General features: G+C 52.1%; 1 protein-coding gene across 2 annotated transcripts in view; it reads left to right on the top strand.

The window, feature by feature from the left end:
* The window catches only part of RASSF5 (Ras association domain family member 5), a 33652-nt gene that overhangs the window by 1181 nt on the left and 10469 nt on the right, over nucleotides 1-22002 (top strand). Inside the window, exon 2 of one of the 2 annotated variants that reach the window (XM_054517276.1) lies at nucleotides 11325-11446. In XM_054517276.1, the coding sequence (XP_054373251.1) occupies nucleotides 11325-11446 (122 nt within the window). Of the gene's footprint in view, nucleotides 1-11324; nucleotides 11447-16810; nucleotides 17163-22002 lie in introns of those variants that run through there. The other variant, XM_036398348.2, reaches the window with a different exon arrangement.

Here is a 22002-nt window from a genome sequence, read left to right as displayed (position 1 = left end):
TGATGGCTTGTGCCATTGATGGTTTGTGCCATTGATGGTTTGTGCCATTGATGGTTTGTGCCAATGATGATTTGTGCCAGGGATGGTTTGTGCCATTGATGGTTTGTGCCATTGATGGTTTGTGCCAGGGATGGTTTGTGCCAGGGATGGTTTGTGCCAGTGATGGTTTGTGCCAGGGATGGTTTATGCCATTGATTGTGCCAGGGATGGTTTGTGCCAGGGATGGTTTATGCCATTGTTTGTGCCAGGGATGGTTTATGCCATTGTTTGTGCCAGGGATGGTTTGTGCCAGTGCTCCCTGATGTGGATCCGGGCTGTGCTGGTGCTGTTGGTGCTCTGCAGGAGAGGTTGATTCACGCTTCCCCTGGCTGGGAATGGGCACGGAGGGGACCCAGCTGGGGCTGTGCGGTGACACCCCCGCCCTGTGCCCTGTCCCGGGTGCTGCTCCCGCTCCCTGGTGAGGAGTGACCCGGGTCAGGTGTGGCGGGAGGGGACAAGAAGAGGTTTTTGCAAAGCTGTCACTGATAACTTCGGGATTTGAGCCCTGCTGGCTGTGAAACCGCTCCTGCCCCGCTCACTCGGGGAAACTCTTTTGGGATGCAGCTGCTGGGCCTTGAGGGACTTGAAAATTTCCTGGTGGGGGTCAGGAGCCTCTTGATTTTTGGGGGATTTTGATTTTTTTGAGAATGTGTCAGTGCTGATGCCGTTCCCTGCAGGATTGCACCCACATCACCTGCACCTGTGGGGATGCCCTCGGTGCGGTGTGGAGGGCAGCGAGGCCGTGCCGGTGCGAATTTGGGTCTGACCCGTCCCACTGGGGGTGGGGGAATGGTCGCTGCTCATTTTTGGGGTTGTTTAGGGGGCACCGGGGCAGTCAGTGCCTGGCTCAGGCAGTTCTGGTGCCCAGCTTGGCTTTCCTTAGCTCACAAACCCATTCAATGTTTTTTGGGGGATTTGTGGGGCGGGCAGGGCTCTCTCCGGTGCCTCCCGGCGCCGTTTGGGATGGAGGGCGGTCGGGGGAGGCAGCAGCACCATCTGGCCCTGCTGCAGCGAATTAGGGCTTAGCCCTAATGACTGCTGTTAATTAAATGTCACCCAGCCGCCAGCACAGCGCGACGCGGGGACACGGCGGGGCTGGCACCCTGGTGGGAGGAGGGCGATGTAAATCTGATGTAAATCTGATGTAAATCTGATTTCTAGGGTGCACCTTTGCTTTCTGCCTGGCATTCCCGGTTCATTCCCTCAAAAGCTGCTGAGGGCCCGGTGATTCCCCGGGGTGGGGAGCTCCCGGCATGAACGGGTGTGCTTAAAGCAATGTCGAGTTTAGCAGAAATAAGGTTTATTTAAGGGGGAAAATCTTTGGCGAGGCTTTTTCACCAGCCCTTGAAGCTGGGGTGCGGTGCGAGGTGAGGTTTTTGTGCTTTGAAATCCTGACTTGAAGTAGAAACTCACAGAATTTTGTGGTGTTGCGAAATGCTGCATAAAGAGCTGGTTTGAGGGACTTCTCACTGGCAGGATGTTTTCCATACTAATATTGAAACAGATTTTAAATAACTCCATTTCCCTTTTCATTTCGCAGAATTATGCAGACCGTGGGAGTAGTTCTGCCTCAAAAACTCCCCAAACGACCGGGATGGGGGGGAGGGACACTCATATCTGCATTCCCTGTCATCCCAATAGTGATTCCCATTAAAAATGCCTGAGAGCTGCAGACAGGGCGTGCTCTCCCCCTTCGGTGAACATTTTTTTTTTTTTCTTTCTGATGTAGAGTTGCTGCTTGTTTGCTTTTGACTTGCAGCCTGAGGATACTCAGGTTTTTGTTTGTGCAGTTCTGGCCTATTTTTATTTACGTCACATCTGGCTGTATTTAGTAAAATGGGAAAGCGACGTGCATTTATTTATTTTATTTATTTTTAAAAATTTATTTTATTTTATTTATTATATTATATAATTTATTTAAATAATTTTATTTTAAATTCAATATATTATATATTATATTATATATTAAATTAAATAAATTAATATATTTAATATATTAATATTAAATATTAGTGTTAAATATTTAATATATTAATATTAAATAGTATTATTAAATATTTAATATTTATATATCGAATAAATTAAATAATATATTACAATATATTAATTTATTGTGATTATTTACAGTTCACTCTGGAGAAAAGGAGTCTCAGGGGGACCCTCTCTGATTTTAACCCAAGCCCTGCCTGTGGGTGCTGCCCCTGGGGCTGGTGCAGGTGTTGCCCGAGGCATGGGAGCCTTTTTTTTCCCCCTGCTTTTATTTGGAATTTTCCAGACTCTGTGCAGGACAGACATCCAGCATCCTGCTCCCAACTGGTGTCAGCGTGAAAGGATGAGGAGATGGGAGCAAATCCTACTGGAATTCCCTGGAAAATCCTCATTTTCAGCCTTGGAGGGCATGGTTTGGGCAGGAGGAGTAGCTGTGCCTTGAATAGCTCCTGTCTAACGTGCGTGGCTTTGTGTTGTCAGCTCTCAGAGCTGTCTGCAGTAAAATAAATCACCTCTGTGTGGGTGTAAATGTCTGTCCTGCTGCTGGGGGACAGACAGCTTCTCCTGCCAGCTTCTCCCAGCAGGGAGGAGCAGGGTGCAGAGGTGCTCTGGGGTGTTTGGGTGCAGTTCTTGGGTGTCCTGGTGACTCATGGCAGCTTCAAAGCCCTCTGCGTGTTCCACTGGCCTTTGGGACAGCACAGAAACCAGGCTGGGCTCGGAGCTGGGGCAGCTTCCTGCTGGGAAGGGTTGGGTGGGAATGGCTCAGGCGCTTCCCTTGGTGTCTCTGATAAGCGAAAATGAAGTGTTTTGATATTTCTGTTGATAAAACAGCACGTGGCTGGCTGAAGGGTGGTTTCTCTGCAAGGAAACCAGCCCTGGCTGCTTCCCTTGTGGGCAGGGCTGGCGTGGGGCAGCCCTGCAGGGAAACCTCAGAGCGTGCCCAGCACCTCTGCAAAGCTGGAGCCAGCTCTGATCTGCAGCTCTTGCCACACAGACCCAGCTCAGCAAAAACCTGGGCACCCAAATGGGGTTTGTGCCTCTGCTCAGCAAAAACCTGGGCCCCCAAATGGGGTTTGTGCCTCTGCTCAGCAAAAACCTGGGCACCCAAATGGGGTTTGTGCCTCTGTTCAGCCCAACAAAGCACCTCAACATCCAAATGGGGTTTGTGCCTCTGCTCAGCCCAGCAAAGCTTGAGACCTCAGCATCCAAATGGGGTTTGTGCCTGTGCTCAGCTCAGCATCCAAATGGGGTTTGTGCCTCTGCTCAGCAAAAACCTGGGCACCCAAATGGGGTTTGTGCCTCTGCTTAGCCCAACAAAGCTGAGACCTCAGCATCCAAATGGGGTTTGTGCCTCTGCTCAGCCCAGCAAAGCTTGAGACCTCAGCATCCAAATGGGGTTTGTGCCTGTGCTCAGCTCAGCATCCAAATTGGGTTTGTGCCTCTGCTCAGCCCAGCAAAGCCCCTGAGCTCCCAAATGGGGTTTGTGCCTCTGTTCTGCTCAGCTCAGCACCCAAATGGGGTTTGTGCCTCTGCCCTGGAGCTGCCCCGATCTCCCTGAGCAGCTCCTGCTGTTTTCAGGGCCCTGTGCTGAATCAGCCCCTGTTTCCTTAAGCTGGTAAAACACGATTTCTCTTTGTGATTTGTAGAGCAAGCTTCAGTTCTAACCCTGCTGGTTCTCAGGGAGCCGTTTGTTTAAGATAACGAGCTCTTTACCGAGTCCTTTACCCGCACGAGGCTCTGCTCGCCCTCTGCTGCTGCTGCTCCTGTGGTTTTTGTGTCTCTCCTCCCACACTCAGCCTCACCACTGTAAACAACGATCGCCGACAGGACCCACAGCACTTTGCATTTCTGTCCCGTTCAGCTGATCCAGGCAGATCCCTGCAGCTTTTCCTGCTGCCAGGTGGGGATGGGTGGGGACAGGGTGGGGTCCAGGGGTGCCTCCCGCCCACTGCAGGCAGGGTGTGCTCCTCCCCGGGCGGGGATGGGGCTGTGGGCAGGACAGGGATCTGCCCAGAGCTGTGGGACAGGCGCCCGGGGTGCCCCAGCTCTCCAGGGTGATGTTTCCTGCTGCATTCCACCTGGGTGCCTTGGGAAGGGTTTATGGAGAGAGACGCCAGCCAAGGCTCCAGCTCCCACCTTCCAGGTTGGTTTTGGGGTTTCTCTCTTTGTTTTATCCTAGTGAAGCTCAGTGGGGTTTGCTGGTCTCCATCTCTCACCTTCCAGGTTGGTTTTGGGGTTTCTCTCTTTGTTTTATCCTAGTGAAGCTCAGTGGGGTTTGCTGGTCTCCATCTCTCACCTTCCAGGTTGGTTTTTGGGTTTCTCCCTGCTTTGCTCATTGGTTTTTGGGTTTCTCCCTCTTCTCTATCCCAGTGGAGCTCAGTGGAGTTTGCTGGTCTCCATCTCCTTGCAGGTTGGTTTTTGGGCTTCTCCCTACTTTTCAGGTTGGTTTTTGGGCTTCTCTCTCTGTTTTATCCCAGTGGAGTTTGCTGGTCTCCAGCTCCCACCTTCCAGGTTGGTTTTTGGGCTTCTCCCTGCTTTGCTCATTGGTTTTTGGGTTTCTCCCTCTTCTCCATCCCAGTGGAGCTCAGTGGAGTTTGCTGGTCTCCAGCTCCCAGTTCCAGGTGGGTTTTTGGGCTTTTCCCTGCTTTGCAGGTTGGTTTTTGGGTTTCTCCCTACTTTTCAGGTTGGTTTTTGGGTTTCTCTCTCTGTTTTATCCCAGTGAAGCTCAGTGGGGTTTGCTGGTCTCCAGTTCCCACCTTCCAGGTTGGTTTTTGGGTTTCTCCCTGCTTTGCTCATTGGTTTTTGGGTTTCTCCCTCTTCTCCATCCCAGTGGAGCTCAGTGGAGTTTGCTGGTCTCCATCTCCTTGCAGGTTGGTTTTTGGGCTTCTCCCTACTTTGCACGTTGGTTTTTGGGCTTCTCTCTCTGTTTTATCCCAGTGGGGTTTGCTGGTCTCCAGCTCCCACCTTCCAGGTTGGTTTTTGGGCTTCTCCCTGCTTTGCTCATTGGTTTTTTGGGTTTCTCCGTCTTCTCCATCCCAGTGGAGCTCAGTGGGGTTTGCTGGTCTCCAGCTCCCACCTTCCAGGTTGGTTTTTGGGCTTTTCCCTGCTTTGCAGGTTGGTTTTTGGGCTTCTCCCTACTTTTCAGGTTGGTTTTTGGGTTTCTCTCTCTGTTTTATCCCAGTGGAGTTTGCTGGTCTCCAGCTCCCACCTTCCAGGTTGGTTTTTGGGTTTCTCTCTCTGTTTTATCCCAGTGGAGCTCCGTGGGGTTTGCTGGTCTCCAGCTCCCCACCTTGCAGGTTGGTTTTTGGGTTTCAGGTTTGAGAGAGGCTCTCTCGGGTTGGTTTCTGGGTTTCTCCCTCTGCTCCATCCCACTGGAGCTCGGTGGAGTTTGCTGGTGTGGCTCTGGGAAGGAGAGAGGTGGCTGAAAAGCCCCCTGAGAGGACTCAGTGCTTTTGCTGCTCAGGGTGGGGTTTGGACCGGTTGAATTCCATCTTTTTCACGCCCTGTGTGGTGCTGGGTGTTTGTCCTGAGCAGGGAGGGCGTGGGGACGGGGTACAAAGTGGCAGATTCCAGGGGCATTGCTGAACTGGTGTTTGTGTCCCACCCCATCACAGGACACCTGGTACAGCTGTAACTGATCCACCGTGGGATGGTTTGGGTGGGAAGGAGCTCAAAGCTCATCCCACCCCAGCCCTGCCATGGCAGGGACACCTTCCACTGCCCCAGGTGCTCCCAGCCCTGTCCAACCTGGCCTGGAACATTTCCAGGGATCCAGGGGCAGCCCCAGCTGTGCCAGGGCCTCCCCACCCTCACTGGGAACAATTCCTTCCCAATATCTCATCTAAATCCCTTTTATTTTAAAGCCACCCTTCTTATCCTATCGCTAAAAAGTCACTTAAAGCCCTGATCCTGATTTTCATGGATGGCTCTACGAGCCTCTCTTAACTATGTGCAGAGTTTAAATCAATATTATAAATATAATTAATCTCAGTGTGTTTCTTTAACCTCTGATTAAACACTGGGGACTTTTTTTTATCCCTCAAACTTTAAAAGACTGAAAAAGCAGTGTTTAAAAGTGCTGAAAAGCAGCAAAGAGAGAAGGGAGGATGGGGGGAAGAGACCTCCCTGCACAGGGCCCAGTCCTGTGCTTTCTCTCCCTAATCTCTTCCGTTGGGTTATTTTATCTTATCAAGCAAAAAGCCCCAGAAATAGAAAGTTTTCCATGGCTTACAGGAGATGCAAGAGCCCTGAGCTGCTCAGAAAAATAAATAAATAACCCTTGAGATGGCAGCAGGTTGTAAATGGCCAATGTCAGGGCTTTATCTCCGTGGGGGAAAAGGCCTCTGGTGGGAGCAGACAGAGCAGGCACTGGAGCAAGTTGTATCCCAGAGCATTTGGGGTTGGGACGTGCCTGGAGAGCTCCTGGAGGATGCCAGAGGGGGAGGAGGGAGCAGCCTCTTGTTTTGGGCTTGTAACAAAGAGAATCCGTCAAATCTTCAGGCATTTCCCCCGAGGCAAGCCCTGCTCCAGGGGACTGTGCCCACCCAGGAGGCCCAGCAGGGAGGTGCTGCTGCTTCCAGGTAGGTGCTGATGGGATTTGGGGGATTTTGAATGGGCTTGCTGCTGATTTTTGGGGTGTGGGGTTTGCCTTGGCACTGCTGAGCCCAGCCTGGACGTGGGGATCTGTCGCAGGCATCTTTTATGGAAAATCCTGTCCTTAGGAGTTTTCCTCCTGAGAAGCTGAGAGGCCTCAGGAACAAAATGCAACCAATGGTTATCTGCTGCTGTGGAATGCAACAGGTGCATCTGGGATTGGGCTCATGTGGTTGTTTCTAATTAATGGCCAATCTCAGCCCAGCTGGCTCAGACTCTCTGAGCCACAAACCCTTGTTCTCATTCCTTTCTATTCTTAGCCTGGCTCACCTTCCGATGAGGTCTTTTTCTTCTATTCTTTGAGTATAGTTTTAATGTAATATATGTCATAAAATAACAAATCAAGCCTTCTGAAACATGGAGTCAGATCCTCATCCTGAGACCCCTGTGAGCACGGACACAGGGATCCTGCCTGGGTGGGCACAGGGCTGGCACCACACCTGTGGCACCAGGTGGCTTCACCTGCTCCTCTGGCTCCTCTGGCAGGAGCACAGGGCATGGCTGCTGTCCCAGCTGCCACCCCAGAGGGGCATTTGGGCTTGGTTAAATCATGCCAGCAGCTGGGGTGACAGCTCTGTCACTGCCAGGGGCTGCAGTGGCACAGGGACCTCACAGATTGTGCTGTGTGAACCTGTCAGATCATTCTGAATCCATCCACAAAAGCTAAAAGATTTGACAGCTCAAATGAAAGAAGATAGTGAGTCCTAGTTAAATGATTTGTTCCAAGAATGGAGCTTTGCACCTTAGCTAAAAAAGCTTTGCAAGATAAGTCTCTATTTATTGTTTTAGTAATTATATCAGTAGTAATACCCTGCATACTTCAGTGTGTGCAACAAATGATGAACAAAACTATCAAAGAAGTTTTTATCATGCAAGAGAGAGAAGTAAAAAATAAATTCACAGAGAGTTCTTGACATCTCACAGAGATAATAGATGAAAGTATAGACATGGAAGAAAGTTTTCAATTAAGACCTTAGAATCAACAAGACTTTTTCAAACAATAACTTGTAACTATTATCAAACATAATTTATGCCCTTTGAACTAACTAGGCTTTCACAGCATTAAATTGCTGTGTTGTAATATAGCAGTGCTTAGTGCAAGCAAAAAAATGCTTTAAGTAAGTAACAAGCAGAAATATGACTGTGCCCTTTGCTGACCCAGAGATGGGGCAACTGTGAGGTGTTTTAAAAACTTTTATTCCATTTCTCATTTGAAGGGTGAGACAATAACAGTTGTTATAATTCACACCAGCACAGTCAGAAACCAACTATTCCCTGATTACAGAACACTATTAGCATTTCTTGGCCTGTGTACCTGAACAGGGACATGTGCGTTAAAAGGGACATGTATTAAAAAGGACATGTGTTAAAGGGGATGTGTTAAAAGGGACATGTGTGCCTGAACAGGGACATGTGTGTTAAAAGGGACATGTGTTAAAGGGGACATGTGTGTTAAAGCTACGAAATGCACGTAATAAACAACAGGATTATGAAAGTTTCTTTTGAAGTCCAAACCATCTGGTTTAGACCAAAAAGTGCCAAGGTGAGACTGCAGTGATGGAGCATTTAATGGGCATTTATATTGCCCGTTTCATCCCCCTGAGTGACTTTACCTATGAAAAAAGGGAAATTCCCTTCAGCCACCATATCATGACCTTTTTCTCTCTCTCTTTTTTTTTTTTTTTTTTTTAAAAACCCCTCCATTTCCAAGTGTTCCATTGTTTGACTGGAATGGAAATTATCTTCAAGCCTAAGTGGAGGCATCCTGCTCCTCTTGGCAAACTGCTCACGTGGCTGCTTCCTAAGGCTGTGCAGGGTTTCTAAAATTAGTGTTCCCCACCGGATCCGCGGTGATTAGGGTCTGTTAATAGGTGACGGTGACTAAGGAGGTGTCACCCTTTAATCCCACGGAGAAATGCCACAATGGGAGGAGGTGCCTGGCGATTGGCGTTTCTGTGGTGCAGATTTCCTGTGTGACACCTTTGGCTGCCCAAATGTGAAAATCCGGGCACAGGGGACAGAGGGGACGTTGTGGTGGTGGCAGATGCTCAGGTGAAGCCACAGCTGGAGCATTCTCCAGCTGGCAGCTCCAGCAAAGCCTTGGCCAATGTCCCCCATTGAAAAGCTGTTCCAGTTGCTGCAAAGGTCATGCATTAAATTACTGTGTAACTGCAGCTTATCTCTAATTAAAATTAAAAAAAAAAAAGCCAAATCTCCCTGCTTTTCCCCCAGGCTGACTTGAGACAACTGTCTTGGAATAGGAGAATGACAGACAGCTCATGCCAGATGAATGTTAAATGATAAATGATAAATTATTTCCCTGTTTCCTCTGGAGGTTGATGTTCCCCCCCTCAGGCAGCAGCTCCCAGCACTGCTTCAGCTCCTCTCATTCATTCTCATTCTCAGGCATTGCAGAATTCACCAGAGCTGAGCAGAAATCAGTTTCCAGAGCAAACATGGGATATTCCTTTGCTTTCCTGCATGCCCCAGACGTTCAAAACCAATGACCCAAATGCTAAAGGGAAAAAAAATAAAAGAAAAGAAAAAGGAAAAGTAAGAAAAACAAAAAATAAAGAATATATATATTTAAAATAAATTTGAGCAGAAATCATTTTCCAGAGCAAACATGGGATATTCCTTTGCTTTTCTGCAAGCCCCAGACATTCAAAACCAATGACCCAAATGCTAAAGGAAAAAGAAAAAAAGGAAAAGGAAGAAAAAGGAAAAAGAAGGAAGATGTATATTTAAAATAAATGTTCAGTGGTTCTTTGCAAGGCCATGGGGCTGGTGCAGGGACAGGCACTCACATCCCCCCTTTGGAATCAAATCTCTTGCCTTGTTTTTAGGATAGAATTTTTTTTTTTCCAGGTTGGTGACCGCTCTGGAATTTTGGGCAGTGTAGAAAGTAAATGTGAGGCTGTTTGTCTGGCAGTTAAAAATTAAAAGGCTCAGGTGGGCCATTAAAGTGGCAGCAGGTTGGTCACTGCAGTCAGGAGGGTTTGGAGGAGTTGGGGCTTGCAGGAGTGATGGTCACAAATTTGGGATCACTGGAGCTGCCTGTGTCAAACGTGCCCCTCTGCAGCTGGGGGTGAGCAGGGCCCTGTGCCTGAAGGGGTTAAAGCTGCTCTGTGCAGATCACCCGGGCACAAATGGGTTAATGTCTGCCACTGGGGCAGCATCCAAGGAAAACAGGCACAGAAGAGCCTTGCTGCACCTGGGGGCAGGAGCTCAGCCCCACCTGGGACCTGGGACCTGGCCCTGCCCTGTCCAGGGGTGAGCTGGGGCCATGGTGGCACCTGGGACCTGCCCTCTGCAGGGTGATTTGGGGCCATGGTGGCACCCGGGACCTGCCCTCTCTGGGGCCATGGTGGCACCTGGGACCTGCCCTCTGCAGAGGTGATTTGGGGCCATGGTGGCACCGTGTCCCTGCCCTGTCCAGGGCTGGATTTGGGGCTCTGGTGGCACCGTGTCCCTCCCCTCTCTGGGGCCATGGTGGCACCTGGGACCTGCCCTCTGCAGAGGTGATTTGGGGCTCTGATGGCACTGTGTCCCTGCCCTGTCCAGGAGTGATTTGGGGCCATGGTGGCACCGTGTCCCTGCCCTGTCCAGGAGTGATTTGGGGCCATGGTGGCACTGTGTCCCTTCCCTCTCTGGGGCCATGGTGGCACCGTGTCCCTGCCTCTCCAGGGCTGGATTTGGGGCTCTGGTGGCACCGTGTCCCTCCCCTCTCTGGGGCCATGGTAGCACCATGTCCCTGCCCTCTCTGGAGCTGATGGTGGCACCGTGTCCCTGCACCCTCCAGGGGTGATTGGTGAACATGTGCCTGAACATGTGTGTTAGAAAGGACATGTGTATTAGAAGGAACGTGTACCTGAACAGGGACATGTGTGTTAAAAGGGACATGTGCCTGAACAGGGGCCTGTGTTAAAAGGGGACACGTGTGTTAAAAGGGGACATGTGTGTTAAAAAGGACATGTGTTAAAGGGGACATGTGTGCCTGAACAGGGACATGTGTTAAAGGGAACACCTGTGTTAAAAGGAATATGTGTGTTAGAAGGGACATATGTGCCTGCACAGGGACAGGTGTGTTAAAGGGGACATGTGTGTTAAAAGGGACACGTGCCTGAACAGGGACATGTGCCTGCACAGGGACAGGTGTGTTGAAGAGGACATGTGTGCCTGCACAGGGACAGGTGTGTTGAAGAGGACATGTGTGCCTGCACAGGGACGGGTGTGTTAAAGGGGACATGTGTGCCTGCACAGGGACAGGTGTGTTAAAGGGGACATGTGTGCCTGCACAGGGACAGGTGTGTTGAAGGGGACATGTGTGCCTGCACAGGGACAGGTGTGTTGAAGGGGACATGTGTGCCTGCACAGGGACAGGTGTGTTGAAGGGGACACGTGTGCCTGCACAGGGACAGGTGTGTTGAAGGGGACATGTTCCTGAACAGGGACAGGTGTATTGAAGAGGACATGTGTGCCTGCACAGGGACAGGTGTGTTGAAGGCACCTGTGCCTGGCCCGTGCCCCAGCTCTGACCGTGCTGTGATCCCTCTGCTGCAGCCCCGTCCCTCCGCGCTGTCCCCAGTGTCCCCAGCCCCGGGGCAGCCCCGGTGCCTCACGCTGTCCCTTTGTCCCTGCAGACTGCAGGTACACGTGTCACCAGGAGTGCCGCAGCCTCATCCAGCTGGATTGTCGCCGGCCAGGCCAGTGCCAGAGCCAGCTGTCCCCAGAGAGCACCCTCAGGGTGCCACCCTGCAGCCAGGTACGTGGGGAGGGGTCTCTGGGGGGCACAGCCTGGGGGTGACCTGCACAGAGCTGATCTCCTGCTCACAAGGGGAGAGAGGGCTCCGGAGTGTCACTGAGGTGTCACCTGCAGCCCAGGAATGTCACTGAGGTGCCACCTGCTGCCCATGAGTGTCACCAAGGTGTCACCTGCAGCCCAGGAATGTCACTGAGGTGCCACCTGCTGCCCAGCAGTGTCACTGTGTTGTCACCTGCAGTCCAGCAGTGCCACTGAGGTGTCACCTGCAGCCCAGGAATGTCACTGAGGTGCCACCTGCTGCCCAGCAGTGTCACTGAGGTGCCACCTGCTGCCCATGAGTGCCACTGGGGTGTCACCTGCTGCCCAGTAGTATCACCAAGGTGTCACCTGGTACCTGTTGCCAATTCCCCGAATTCTGGGTCTCAGGCTGGGAGGCCCTCCTGGAGCAGTTTTGTCTCAGGAAGGAGAGATCCACTGGATTTTTTTGCTCTTCAGGTTCTTGTTTATTATTATCTTACCCAGAGTTTTGCACGCTGCCCACACCAGGCTCAGCAGGCTGGAAAAGCACCACAAAAATGGCCAACAGTCTCTTGTTCCAAGGTCTTTAAAACTAAACTATCCAGTTAAGAACTGACACCTGGATTATTTCCCTTTTAACCCAATAACTGGTCCTAAAGAGCCCACAACGTGGATTTTTCTACCCAATTACAAAATGCCACCCAAACCCATGAGGAAGAAGGAAGAAGAAGAAACCCAGGAGGACACCCTGTGCCCTCCATCTTGCTTCCATCCACAACATACTAAAAATTCCAAAACCTCAATTTCTCACCAAGTGATACACCTATTATATTAATTATAATTATGATACTATATTACATTAAAGAATATAATATCATATTAAAGAATACTAAACTAAATTCTATTAAACGAAACTATACTAAACTATATGATATTAAAGAATACTAAACTATACTAAAGAATACAGAAAGGATACTTACAGAATGCTAAAAAGATAATAATGAAAACTTGTGACTCTTTCCAGAGCCTCAACACAGCTTGACCATAATTGGCCAATAAATCAAAACAATTCACATGAATCCAATGAAACAATCACCTGTGGGTAAACAAAGTCCAAATACATTCCAAAGGAGCAAAACACAGGAGAAGCAAATCAGATAATTATTGTTTTCCTTTTTCTGTGAAGCTTCCCAGGAGGAGAATCCTGGGCAAAGGGATTTTCCCAGAAAATATGACAGTGACACCAGTGCCTGTGAGAGAGGATTGATACTGGGCTGGGGCTGGATTGTTCCATCACAGGGTGCACACATCAGCACCAGAAATGCATTTCCCAGGGCAGGAGCATGGATCTCCAAGGGATGCTGGCTGCCAGCCTTGTTTTGAGAGTTTCAGTAGTCCTGGGGGATGGAGACTCTTCAATCCCTGTTAGGACGTGCACTAATCCCAGGCTTACTCCGGAAGGCTCAGCTTGGCTTTAATCCTGCAGTGTCTGGGGCTGCTGCGTGGGTGGCACAGGCTGCAGGGCCAGGGAGGCTCTCACCAGGGAGGATGGGAGGGGAGAAGCTTCAGGAGACCTGCCTGGAGTGGATGTGGCTGGCATGGAGCCCTTGCAGGCTCTGTGTGCCTTTGGGAAGTGTTTGGAGCAGCTCTGAAGGGACGTGGTGGGGTCACCAAGGGTTCAGCACAGGAGTGGATGTGGCTGTTCGTGACCTGGCTGGAGTCACCATGCCTCCAAGAGTTCAGAACAGGGGTGGATGTGGCTGTTCATGACCTGGCTGGAGTCACCATGCCTCCAAGGGTTCAGAACAGGAGTGGATGTGGCTCTTCGTGACCTGGCTGGAGTCACCATGCCTCCAAGAGTTCAGAACAGGAGTGGCTGTGGCTGTTCATGACCTGGCTGGAGTCACCATGCCTCCAAGGGTTCAAAACAAGAGTGGATGTGGCTCTTTGTGACCTGGCTGGAGTCACCATGCCTCCAAGGGTTCAGAACAGGAGTGGATGTGGCTCTTTGTGACCTGGCTTGGTGGCTGTGGTGGGATCCAGTCAAAGGGCTTTTCCAGCCTTGATGAAGGTGTTCTCCTTCTCCTTCTCCTTCTTCTTCATCTCTTGATGAAGGTGTTCCGTGGTTCTGTGTTCTCTCCCTCATAACAACCCCCTGTTTATGCCCCTTTCTGTGGAGGACCCTGATGTGCTCGTGCAGAAATTGAGACAGAAATTTGCAAAAATTTCATTTTTGGTTGTTTTTCTATGTAGAGCTGAGCATCTTCAAAGAGTTCTCCTTTCTTTAAACTGTACTGTCATATGAGTAGCCCCACTTCTGACACAGTGTATTTTTCTGTATCAAGAGGACATTTTGACAAATTCCAGGTTTTAAACATGGATTTGTTCATATGTGTAACCCTGCTAGCACTTTTAAAATCTTCAGGATAAAATTTAGAGCCCTTTTGCGCAGAAGAGAAGGAAAAGGTTGGAAAAGATGCAAGTCTAAGGATACCAATTTCAGCCTTATTTCAATTCCTAATTTTTTTCAATTCTTATTTATTATCTTATCTCAAGTATTTCAATTCTTTATTTTTTTCTGCATGTGTGCAGAAATGGAGATGGAAATTTGCACTTTTCCGAAGGCAATGTAGGGTTTCTGTTTGGTGTGTGGGGTTTGGTTTTCATCCATCCTTTGCTGGGCAGCTGCTGCTCAGAATAAAATGATCAGGAGGGATCTGAAGTGGGATGGGATTGATATTCCTGAATTATGCATTACAAATGGCTCAGAGTGGGTTCTCCACTCCAGGTGTCTGAAGTTTAAATTTGTGTGTGGTTCCACCTCCTTTGGATGTCACTGGGCGACATCCAAGGCCCCAGCAGTGCTGGGCTCTTGGAGAAATGAGAGAGGCTCGTTTCACCTTCAGGGCCATCAGCCCAGCCAGGGTTATTGATGGCCCTAATCACAAACAGGGAGCCTGTGCTTTGTGGCCATCCATCACCCTGCCAGTGTCACCCTGGGGAGGGGCAGCCATCCTGGGCCAAGGAAACAAAAGTGTCCCTGCAATTCCAGCAGCAGCAGCAGACAGAAATCCATCAGCCCATCCCCAAGGCCTGCCCAGGGGTTGCACTTCGGAATCCTCAGGGCATCCTGGGCTCCCTGGGCTGTGGGGGCTGATTTGAGGGTTAATGAGGGTAAATGGCTGCAGTAAAACTCCATCATTCATTATGGATAATCAGGCAAAAATCATTGCCAGCTTTGCTTGATCTGAGCAGGCAGCCACGTTTCTGGAGGGTTTCTGTTGGTCAGGCAGGTTTTGCTGCTGGAAAAGAGGAGGATGGAAGGAAAATAATGTCAATATTCCAGTAGGAGACTAACAGGATACCTGATTACACTGGCATGAGGGGAAGAGGCCTGAAAACACATTAAAAAAATTAAATAGCTGGCATAATTGGAAGTCATTAAATCATATTATCAAAATTAAGCAAAGTGGAAGCATCAGAGAAATAACTATTTTAATATCACCTATTTAAAGACTGTTACCAGGTAATACTAGGCATTAATAATTTGGGCTTCGATCCAGTTCAGTATTTAGGAGTGTTTTACATTTGGGTCCCAGATCAGCCTCCCAGGAGCACCAGGGTCTGCTGAAGTGCCTAAATCCTCTGCTGGTCTCCTCCCAGGAGCACCAGGGTCTGCTCTGTGGGTCTGGGGGGGCTGATGTGCAGGGAACCATTGCACGGAGCTGCTGCTGAGCAAAGGGGCCAAAGGCATTGGGTTTATTTGGCTTTGTTGTATTTTTGATGGAGCTGATGTCCCAGCAGGGAGACTGCAGGGCATAAATGAGGGATTCTTGGAGAATCCAGAGGTTGCACCCTGGTTCCACTGGGAAACTTTTGAGCTGAGGCTTCGTGGAAGACCCCAGTGCTGCTGCTCCCAAGCCTCACTTTCTGCTGGTGTTGCACACGCTCAATTTAAGCCTCTTTCTCCTCTAAATTTATCCCTGTGGAGCAGAGGGGGCTGTGCTGCTGCAGGGACGAGCTGCTGCCATAAGAACGGGGCTTATTTATTCCCTCTGTAAATCAGGCACTTGGATCCCTGCCTTCCTCTCTCTGGGATGCAGATGTTGCCAGTCTTTCCATCCCCATTGGCATTCAGGGGATGCTGCTGTGGTGGGCATGGAGCTCTCCAAGCTTTGGAGCAATTGAAGTTCTTCAGCAGATGCAGCTGGAAGGGTTTGGAGCAACATCTGCAATGTGTCAGGAGGAGAGGTTTTGGTGCTGGGTGGGAAGCCAAAACCTTGCTCCTCCAGGGCTGCAAGACCTTCCCACAAGCCAGGGGGAGGTCTTGGAGCCCTGGAGGAGCAAGATGAGATGAGATATTGGGTAGAAATTCCTCCCAGTGAGGGTGGGCAGGCCCTGGCACAGGGTGAGAGCAGCTCTGGCTGCCCTGGATCCCTGGCAGTGCCCTTGGCCAGGCTGGGCAAGGCTGGGAGCACCTGGGACAGTGGAAGGTGTCCCTGCCATGGATCCTGTGGGGAGCAGAGTCCTTCCCCTGTGATTTCCCCCAAGCAGGAAGGGTCACAGCTGCTGTAAAAGCAGCACCCAGGAGCTGAAGCTTTTTCCTGGGCTGCAGTCAGAGCTGCCTCAAGCTGGGTGTTGAAATTGCTCCTGCTGCTCTGAAATCAGCTGCAGGATGGAGCCCTGGAGGAGCAGGATGAGATGAGATGAGATGAGATGCTGGGGAGGAATTCCTCCCTGTGAGGGTGGGCAGGCCCTGGCACAGCTGTGGCTGCCCCTGGATCCCTGGCAGTGCCCAAGGCCAGGCTGGGCAGGGCTGGGAGCCCCTGGCACAGTGGAAGGTGTCCCTGTGGGGAGCAGAGCCCTTTTCCTGCCCGGCCCCACAAACCTCAGTGATCTCCACCAAGCAGGAAGGTCACAGCTTCACCCCGGGGCTGAGGCTTCTTCCTGGGCTGCAGTCAAAGCTGTCTCAAGCTGGGTGCTGAAATTCCTCCTGCTGCTCTGAAACCCGCTGCAGGATGGACAGACACCCGCTTGTGATGGTCCTGGCACCCCGAGGGGGTCTGAGCTGCATCCCCACCACCCCAATTCCCTCGGCTGGAGCCTCGGCAGCTCCCAGGGATGCTGTGGCAGGCACAGAGCCCCCCACAGCTCTCCGCGGCTCCGCGTTTTCCCTCTCCACGGTGCTGCCAGAGCTCCCTGGCGAGCCGGGGCCAAAATTACGAGCGGGGCCACGAATTCTGCAAGAGGAAGTGGCCGGGCTGCGGCAGTGAGAGGCGAGGGCAGGAAGGGGAGGCGATGCTGCCGCTGCTGCCGGTGCTGCGCGGGCACCCCGGGAGCGGCGAGAGGAGCGAACCGAACCGAACCGAACCGAAGCGAGCCGGGAGCGGAGCGGAGCGAAGCGGGAGCTCTGCCCCTTCCATGCTGCGCAGGGAGGCGGGTGCAGGAGGCGAGGCGAGGCGAGGGAAGGGTTCCCCGGCGAGCAGCAATAGCTGGGCAGGATGAGCAGAAGGAGCTGCCGCAGATGAGCGGCGAGCCGGGGACGTGAGCGCGGGGCTCGCCTCGGTCCCCCCGAGCCCGCCCGGCTCCCATGACCATGAGCAGCGGCTACTGCAGCTTGGATGAAGACCTCGAGGATTGCTTTTTCACGGCCAAAACCTCCTTCTTCCGCAGCGCGCACAGCAAGGTCCCTGCCAAGGTAACGCGGGGATGCCGGGGATGCCGCACCACAAATGAGCTGGGACGGGGGTCAGGCAGAACTGCCGGCCACGAGGGGGTCCTGCCCTCTCCTCTGAGGGGTCTGCACGCTGCGGGGTTTTTTCAGCCTTTTCCAAGCCGGGTTTCCCCGTTTTCCGGGGGTCCACGCTGTTCTCGGGGTGTTTTTTCATCTTTTTTAGGGTCAGGCTCCCCGGCGGGGATCTGTGGTTTGGCCTCGCAGAATCTGCACCGAGGGTGAAAATTGCACCTGTGGGGCGGATAGGAAAGTTCAGGGCAGGATTAGTCTGGGAGCTGATCAGCACGGTGGTGAATGTGGTTCTTTTCTGGGAGCTTGAGGCTACTATGTGTGCCTGCCTTGGAGAAGGACAGAGGGTTTGGCTGGGCAGTGTTGCACCCAGGATGAGATTTGTGTCTCAGCAACGTTCACAACGCTGCTTCACAGTTTTTAAATGTCTGCTTAAAAAAGAAGAAAAAAAAAAAATTAAAAATCCTTGCCATGAACTTTGGGGCCCCAACTAGAGCTGAGCATAAAAGGAGAAGGTGCTGCTGCAGAAGTGGGAGTTTCACACAGGAACGAGAGCCCTGCAGAGATCAAATCTGGCCCAGGGAGAAGCTTTTTCACTGAAAATCCTCCTGTAAACCATCAGCACCGACTGCTCCCGTCCAGCCTCTGCTGTTTTTGCACCTGCAGAGCTGCAACCCCCAGCAGGTGCTTTGGGGTTCCTGCAGCAGCTCCAAGGGCTCTGCTTGGGCAGGGGGAGCTGCTCTGGAGGGGGAGCTTCAGCCAGCCTGGAATTTTACTGAATTTCTCTGCAGAAATGGTTTAAGATGGGATATTCCCCGCTAGCCAGCAGCTCCCTCTCGCTATGATTAACAGACACGTACTGCTGGTTCTTAAATGTCATTTGATGATTCATTTCTGGAGGAGATGGAGGAGATTGGGGTGCTGGTGCAGCCAGAGCTGCTCTGTCTGAGCCAGGGCACTGCAGATCATCCTGGAGGAGCCCTGGAAATCAGCCTGGGCTGTTGCTGTTTGGGATTTCTCCCTCTCAGAGGAGTCGGGGGCTGCTGCAGCCCCTTTGTGCCCAGCTCCTCACCTGGATGTGAGCAGCGTGGGTGGCAGAGCTCAGGCTGCCAGAGAAGATGGAGCCTCTCAGGGGTTTGGTGGTGTGGAGAGGAAATGGTTGCTGTGCATGAAGAAAACAACCCCACACTGAGCTGAGCCCAACTGGTGTTGTGTAATGGGGCTGTGTGAGGAGGTGGATTCTCACAGAGGTGGAAACCACGCTCAGGCCTTGGTGGAGGATGATTCTGGGGGGGTTCATGGCTTGTTTGGGGTTGGTGGTGGTGCAGGTTCTGCAGGAGGAAGAGGTGGTGGTGGTTGATGTCTCTCTCGGGTGTTGATTCACTCCCTGCCCTCTCTTTTCAACTTGGCACCTTATTAAAGTGGTAATTATTGAATGTGGAGCATTTCCACCCCTGCAAGAGCTGTGTGTGACAACAGCTCTGCCTTTCACCACCTGCTCCTGGCCACGGCGTGGAATCATCAGCTGAGAGCCCAGAGTGAGTTTTCCTGGTGGATGTGTTTGGGAATGGTGCTGATTGTCCAGCCTGGGTGCCAGGAGTGATTGCTGAGCCCAGGGCAGGGCTGGCAGCGGGGCAGGAGGAAGAGAAATCTGGATAATTTAGGGATAAATGTCCTGAAAGACACAGGAAACATCTCTGGGGAGGAAATGAGGTGTGGGTGGGTAGGAGGGGACATCAAGCCACTTAAGGGAGTGGGATTTGATCTGTAGGATTACAGAAACCATTTTTCTGATTGAAACAACTGTATTAGTCTGAAGAGCCTCTTTTTAGGAGTGCTGTAATTCCTTTTTATTTTCAGAACCATCAGCGAAATCACTCTTCATTAGCAGAGAGCTGGTTTAGATCTCAGATGTGACCCCATCCCTGCAGATCCATTACTTTGCATTTTTGGGCCTCTCCAGCTGAATGGCTTCAGTGGCTTCTGCCTGAAGCCTGATTGCCTAAAACTCTGCAAAATTCCTCCTGGAGTTCTGCACCAGTGGCTGATGAGAGAGAGGGAAGGGGGCCAAGGGAATGAGAAGCACAGGAGGGGCAGAACCCAAGCAAAGGTTGGACGAAGGGGTCTCCAAGATCCCACCCAGCCTTGCCCCACAGCCCCAGAGCTGGCTGGTGCTCGGGGCAGGTTTGTGGGGTGCAGGGAGCCAGCTGGGGCTGGCCGGGCAGCCTGGGCATGGCCAGCCTGCTGCAATGCAGAGGAGCTCCAGCCTGGAGCCCCCTGAGATGCAGCTCCTGGGAGGACCTTGTCAGCTCTCAGTGCTGAGCTGAGATGTGGCAGGAAAATCGGTTTCTAAGTGAAATCTCCATGGCAATCAAAACACTGAGCCCATCTTCACTTGCTGTAACCTCTCTGAAATGCAGCAGCCATCCCTCTCCCCTGCCTGCTGCCTTTTCCTCTGAACCCCAGAGCAAACCACAGTGCCCAAAGCAAACCACAGCACCTCATCTGAGTTTCTCAAAAGCAGGGAAATGTTGGGGGTGTTTAAGGTTTTTTGGGGATTTTTTCAGTGCAGATCTCCTGTAAGACTCTCCCCCCTGCCTGTCTGTGCTGGAGCAGTGGATCCTTTTCCAATGTAGTGCTGTGAACCCTGGGAGTGGGTGTTGGAGGGGAGGTGTTGGGTGTTGTGCAGGGCTGGAGAGCTCTGTGAGAGCAGAGATGTCCCAGCTCTGGTGACAGCCCTGTCCCCAGTGTCCCTGAGCTGCCACCACTCCCTGCTGCAGCTGGATTTGCAGATCTGAGCTCTTGGTTCTGACATTTCTGACTGAAATCTGGAGCATTCACATTCATTTCCAGCCCTTGTGCTGGGCTGTGTTTGTGTCACAGGTGATGCTGCTCTGAGCTGCAGCTCCACAGCCAGGGACACTCAGATGTGCTTCTCCAGCCTTTGCTTTCTGGTGTTTTAAGACAAATCTTTCCTTAATAAGCAGAAAAATTGAGGATTGATGGCCTAGCTCATAAAATCCCTTCAGAGGAGATCTCTGAACGAGGAGCCAAAGGGAGAGCTTGGCTTTGGGAATGCTCTGGTTTGTCCCAGCCTGGCTGGTGGAAAGGGGGATGGAGCTGTGCCCAAGCACACCAGGGAGGACTTGGCCACCCCTGCCTGAGATCAGACTGCCAAGAATGTGGTGATGCTGGGCCAGATCCATCCCCAGAGCTCTGCTCTGCAAATTCATTAATGAGAGAGCTGGGGAGGAGAACTGGCTGGAGGTGAAGGGCAGGGATGGTGGCTCTGGGGCTGCAGGGAGGAGTTCCTGGGGCTGCAGGGATGGTGTCCCTTGGGCTCCAGGGGTGGTGGCCCTGGGGCTGTAAGGAGGTGGCCCTGGAGCTGCAGAGATGGTGTTCTTTGGGCTGCAGGGGTGGTGGCCCTGGAGCAGCAGGGAGGTGTCTCTTGGAGTCCAGGGATGGTATTCCTGGAGCTGCAGGGATTGTGGCCCTTGGGCTCCAAGGAGATGGCCCTGGAGCTGCAGGGGTGGTGTCCCTTGGGCTCCAGGGGTGATGGCCCTGGGGCTGTAAGGAGATGGCCCTGGAGCTGCAGAGATGGTGTTCTTTGGGCTCCAGGGATGGTGGCCCTGGGGCTGCAGGGATGGTGGCCCTGGCTCCAGGGATTTGTCTGGTCCACCTTTGTCTGTCCACTCAGACTTTCTCCCTCTGCTGCTTTCCCATGCCGGGTTTGCTGGTGCAGCCCCAGTTCCTGAGCTGCTGCTCCTCCAGGCTGGGACACAGCAGCTCCTGGAGTGGGGCTGTGGTGGGACAGCTCCTGGGTCCCACCTGGAGCTGTTATCCCCAAAACCAGGAGCCCAGTGTGGTACAGAGCTTCTGCCTCAGCTGCTTTTGAAAGGTTTTTAAGTTGGGAGTTGACTTGAGAAGGTGAGAGGCTGTGGGGAGGGCGCTCTTTGAATGTGGGCTGTGTTTCTCCTGGCATCCTTGTAAATGGCAACATCTGTCACAGGAGGTTTCCTTGTGGCCTCTCTTGGCTTAGAACTCCTTTGAGAGCTGTCACCATCATCTCCGTGACCCCTGGGCTGTCCATAAAAGCCTGGCAGGAGTTTACAGCTCATTAGCTGAGTGCTGGCTCGCACAGAGGGGCTGAGCGGTGAATCCTGCCCAGCCCCGGGCCATGGGCTTTGTGTGCCACGGGTCCTGTCCCCGTCCTGGGCAGCCTTTGTCCCGTGGAGCATTAGCCCAAGTGCCAGCTGCGGCTGCATCACTCCTTACAATGGGGATTTCTTACAGCTGAGCAGCAATGTGGGTTGGGGAGGGCAGGGGAGGGCACAGCGGGTCCTGGGCTGCTCTGGATCCCCTTTCCTCTGGCTGCCACACCAGTGTCCTGTGCTGGTTCCTTTGGCTGCCACACCAATGTCCTGTGCTGGTTCCTTTGGGTGCCACACCAATGTCCTGTCCCTGTCCCTCTGGCTGCCACACCAATGTCCTGTCCCTCTCTCTGCCACACCAGTGTCCTGTGCCCATTCTGGTTACCACACCAATGTCCTGTGCCCTTTCCTCTGGCTGCCACACCAATGTCCTGTGCTGGTTCCTTTGGGTGCCACACCAATGTCCTGTGCTGGTTCCTTTGGGTGCCACACCAATGTCCTGTCTCTGTCCCTCTGGCTGCCACACCAATGTCCTGTCCATTCTGACTGCCACACCAATGTCCTGTGCCCTTTCCTCTGGCTGCCACACCAGTGTCCTGTGCTGAGGCCACTGCCCAGGTGTCCCCAAGGCTGCCTGAGCTGGC

The sequence above is a fragment of the Molothrus ater genome, chromosome 25 (genome assembly GCF_012460135.2).
Source record: "Molothrus ater isolate BHLD 08-10-18 breed brown headed cowbird chromosome 25, BPBGC_Mater_1.1, whole genome shotgun sequence".
NCBI lineage: Eukaryota > Metazoa > Chordata > Aves > Passeriformes > Icteridae > Molothrus > Molothrus ater.
This window is presented reverse-complemented; position numbering and strand designations above follow the sequence as displayed.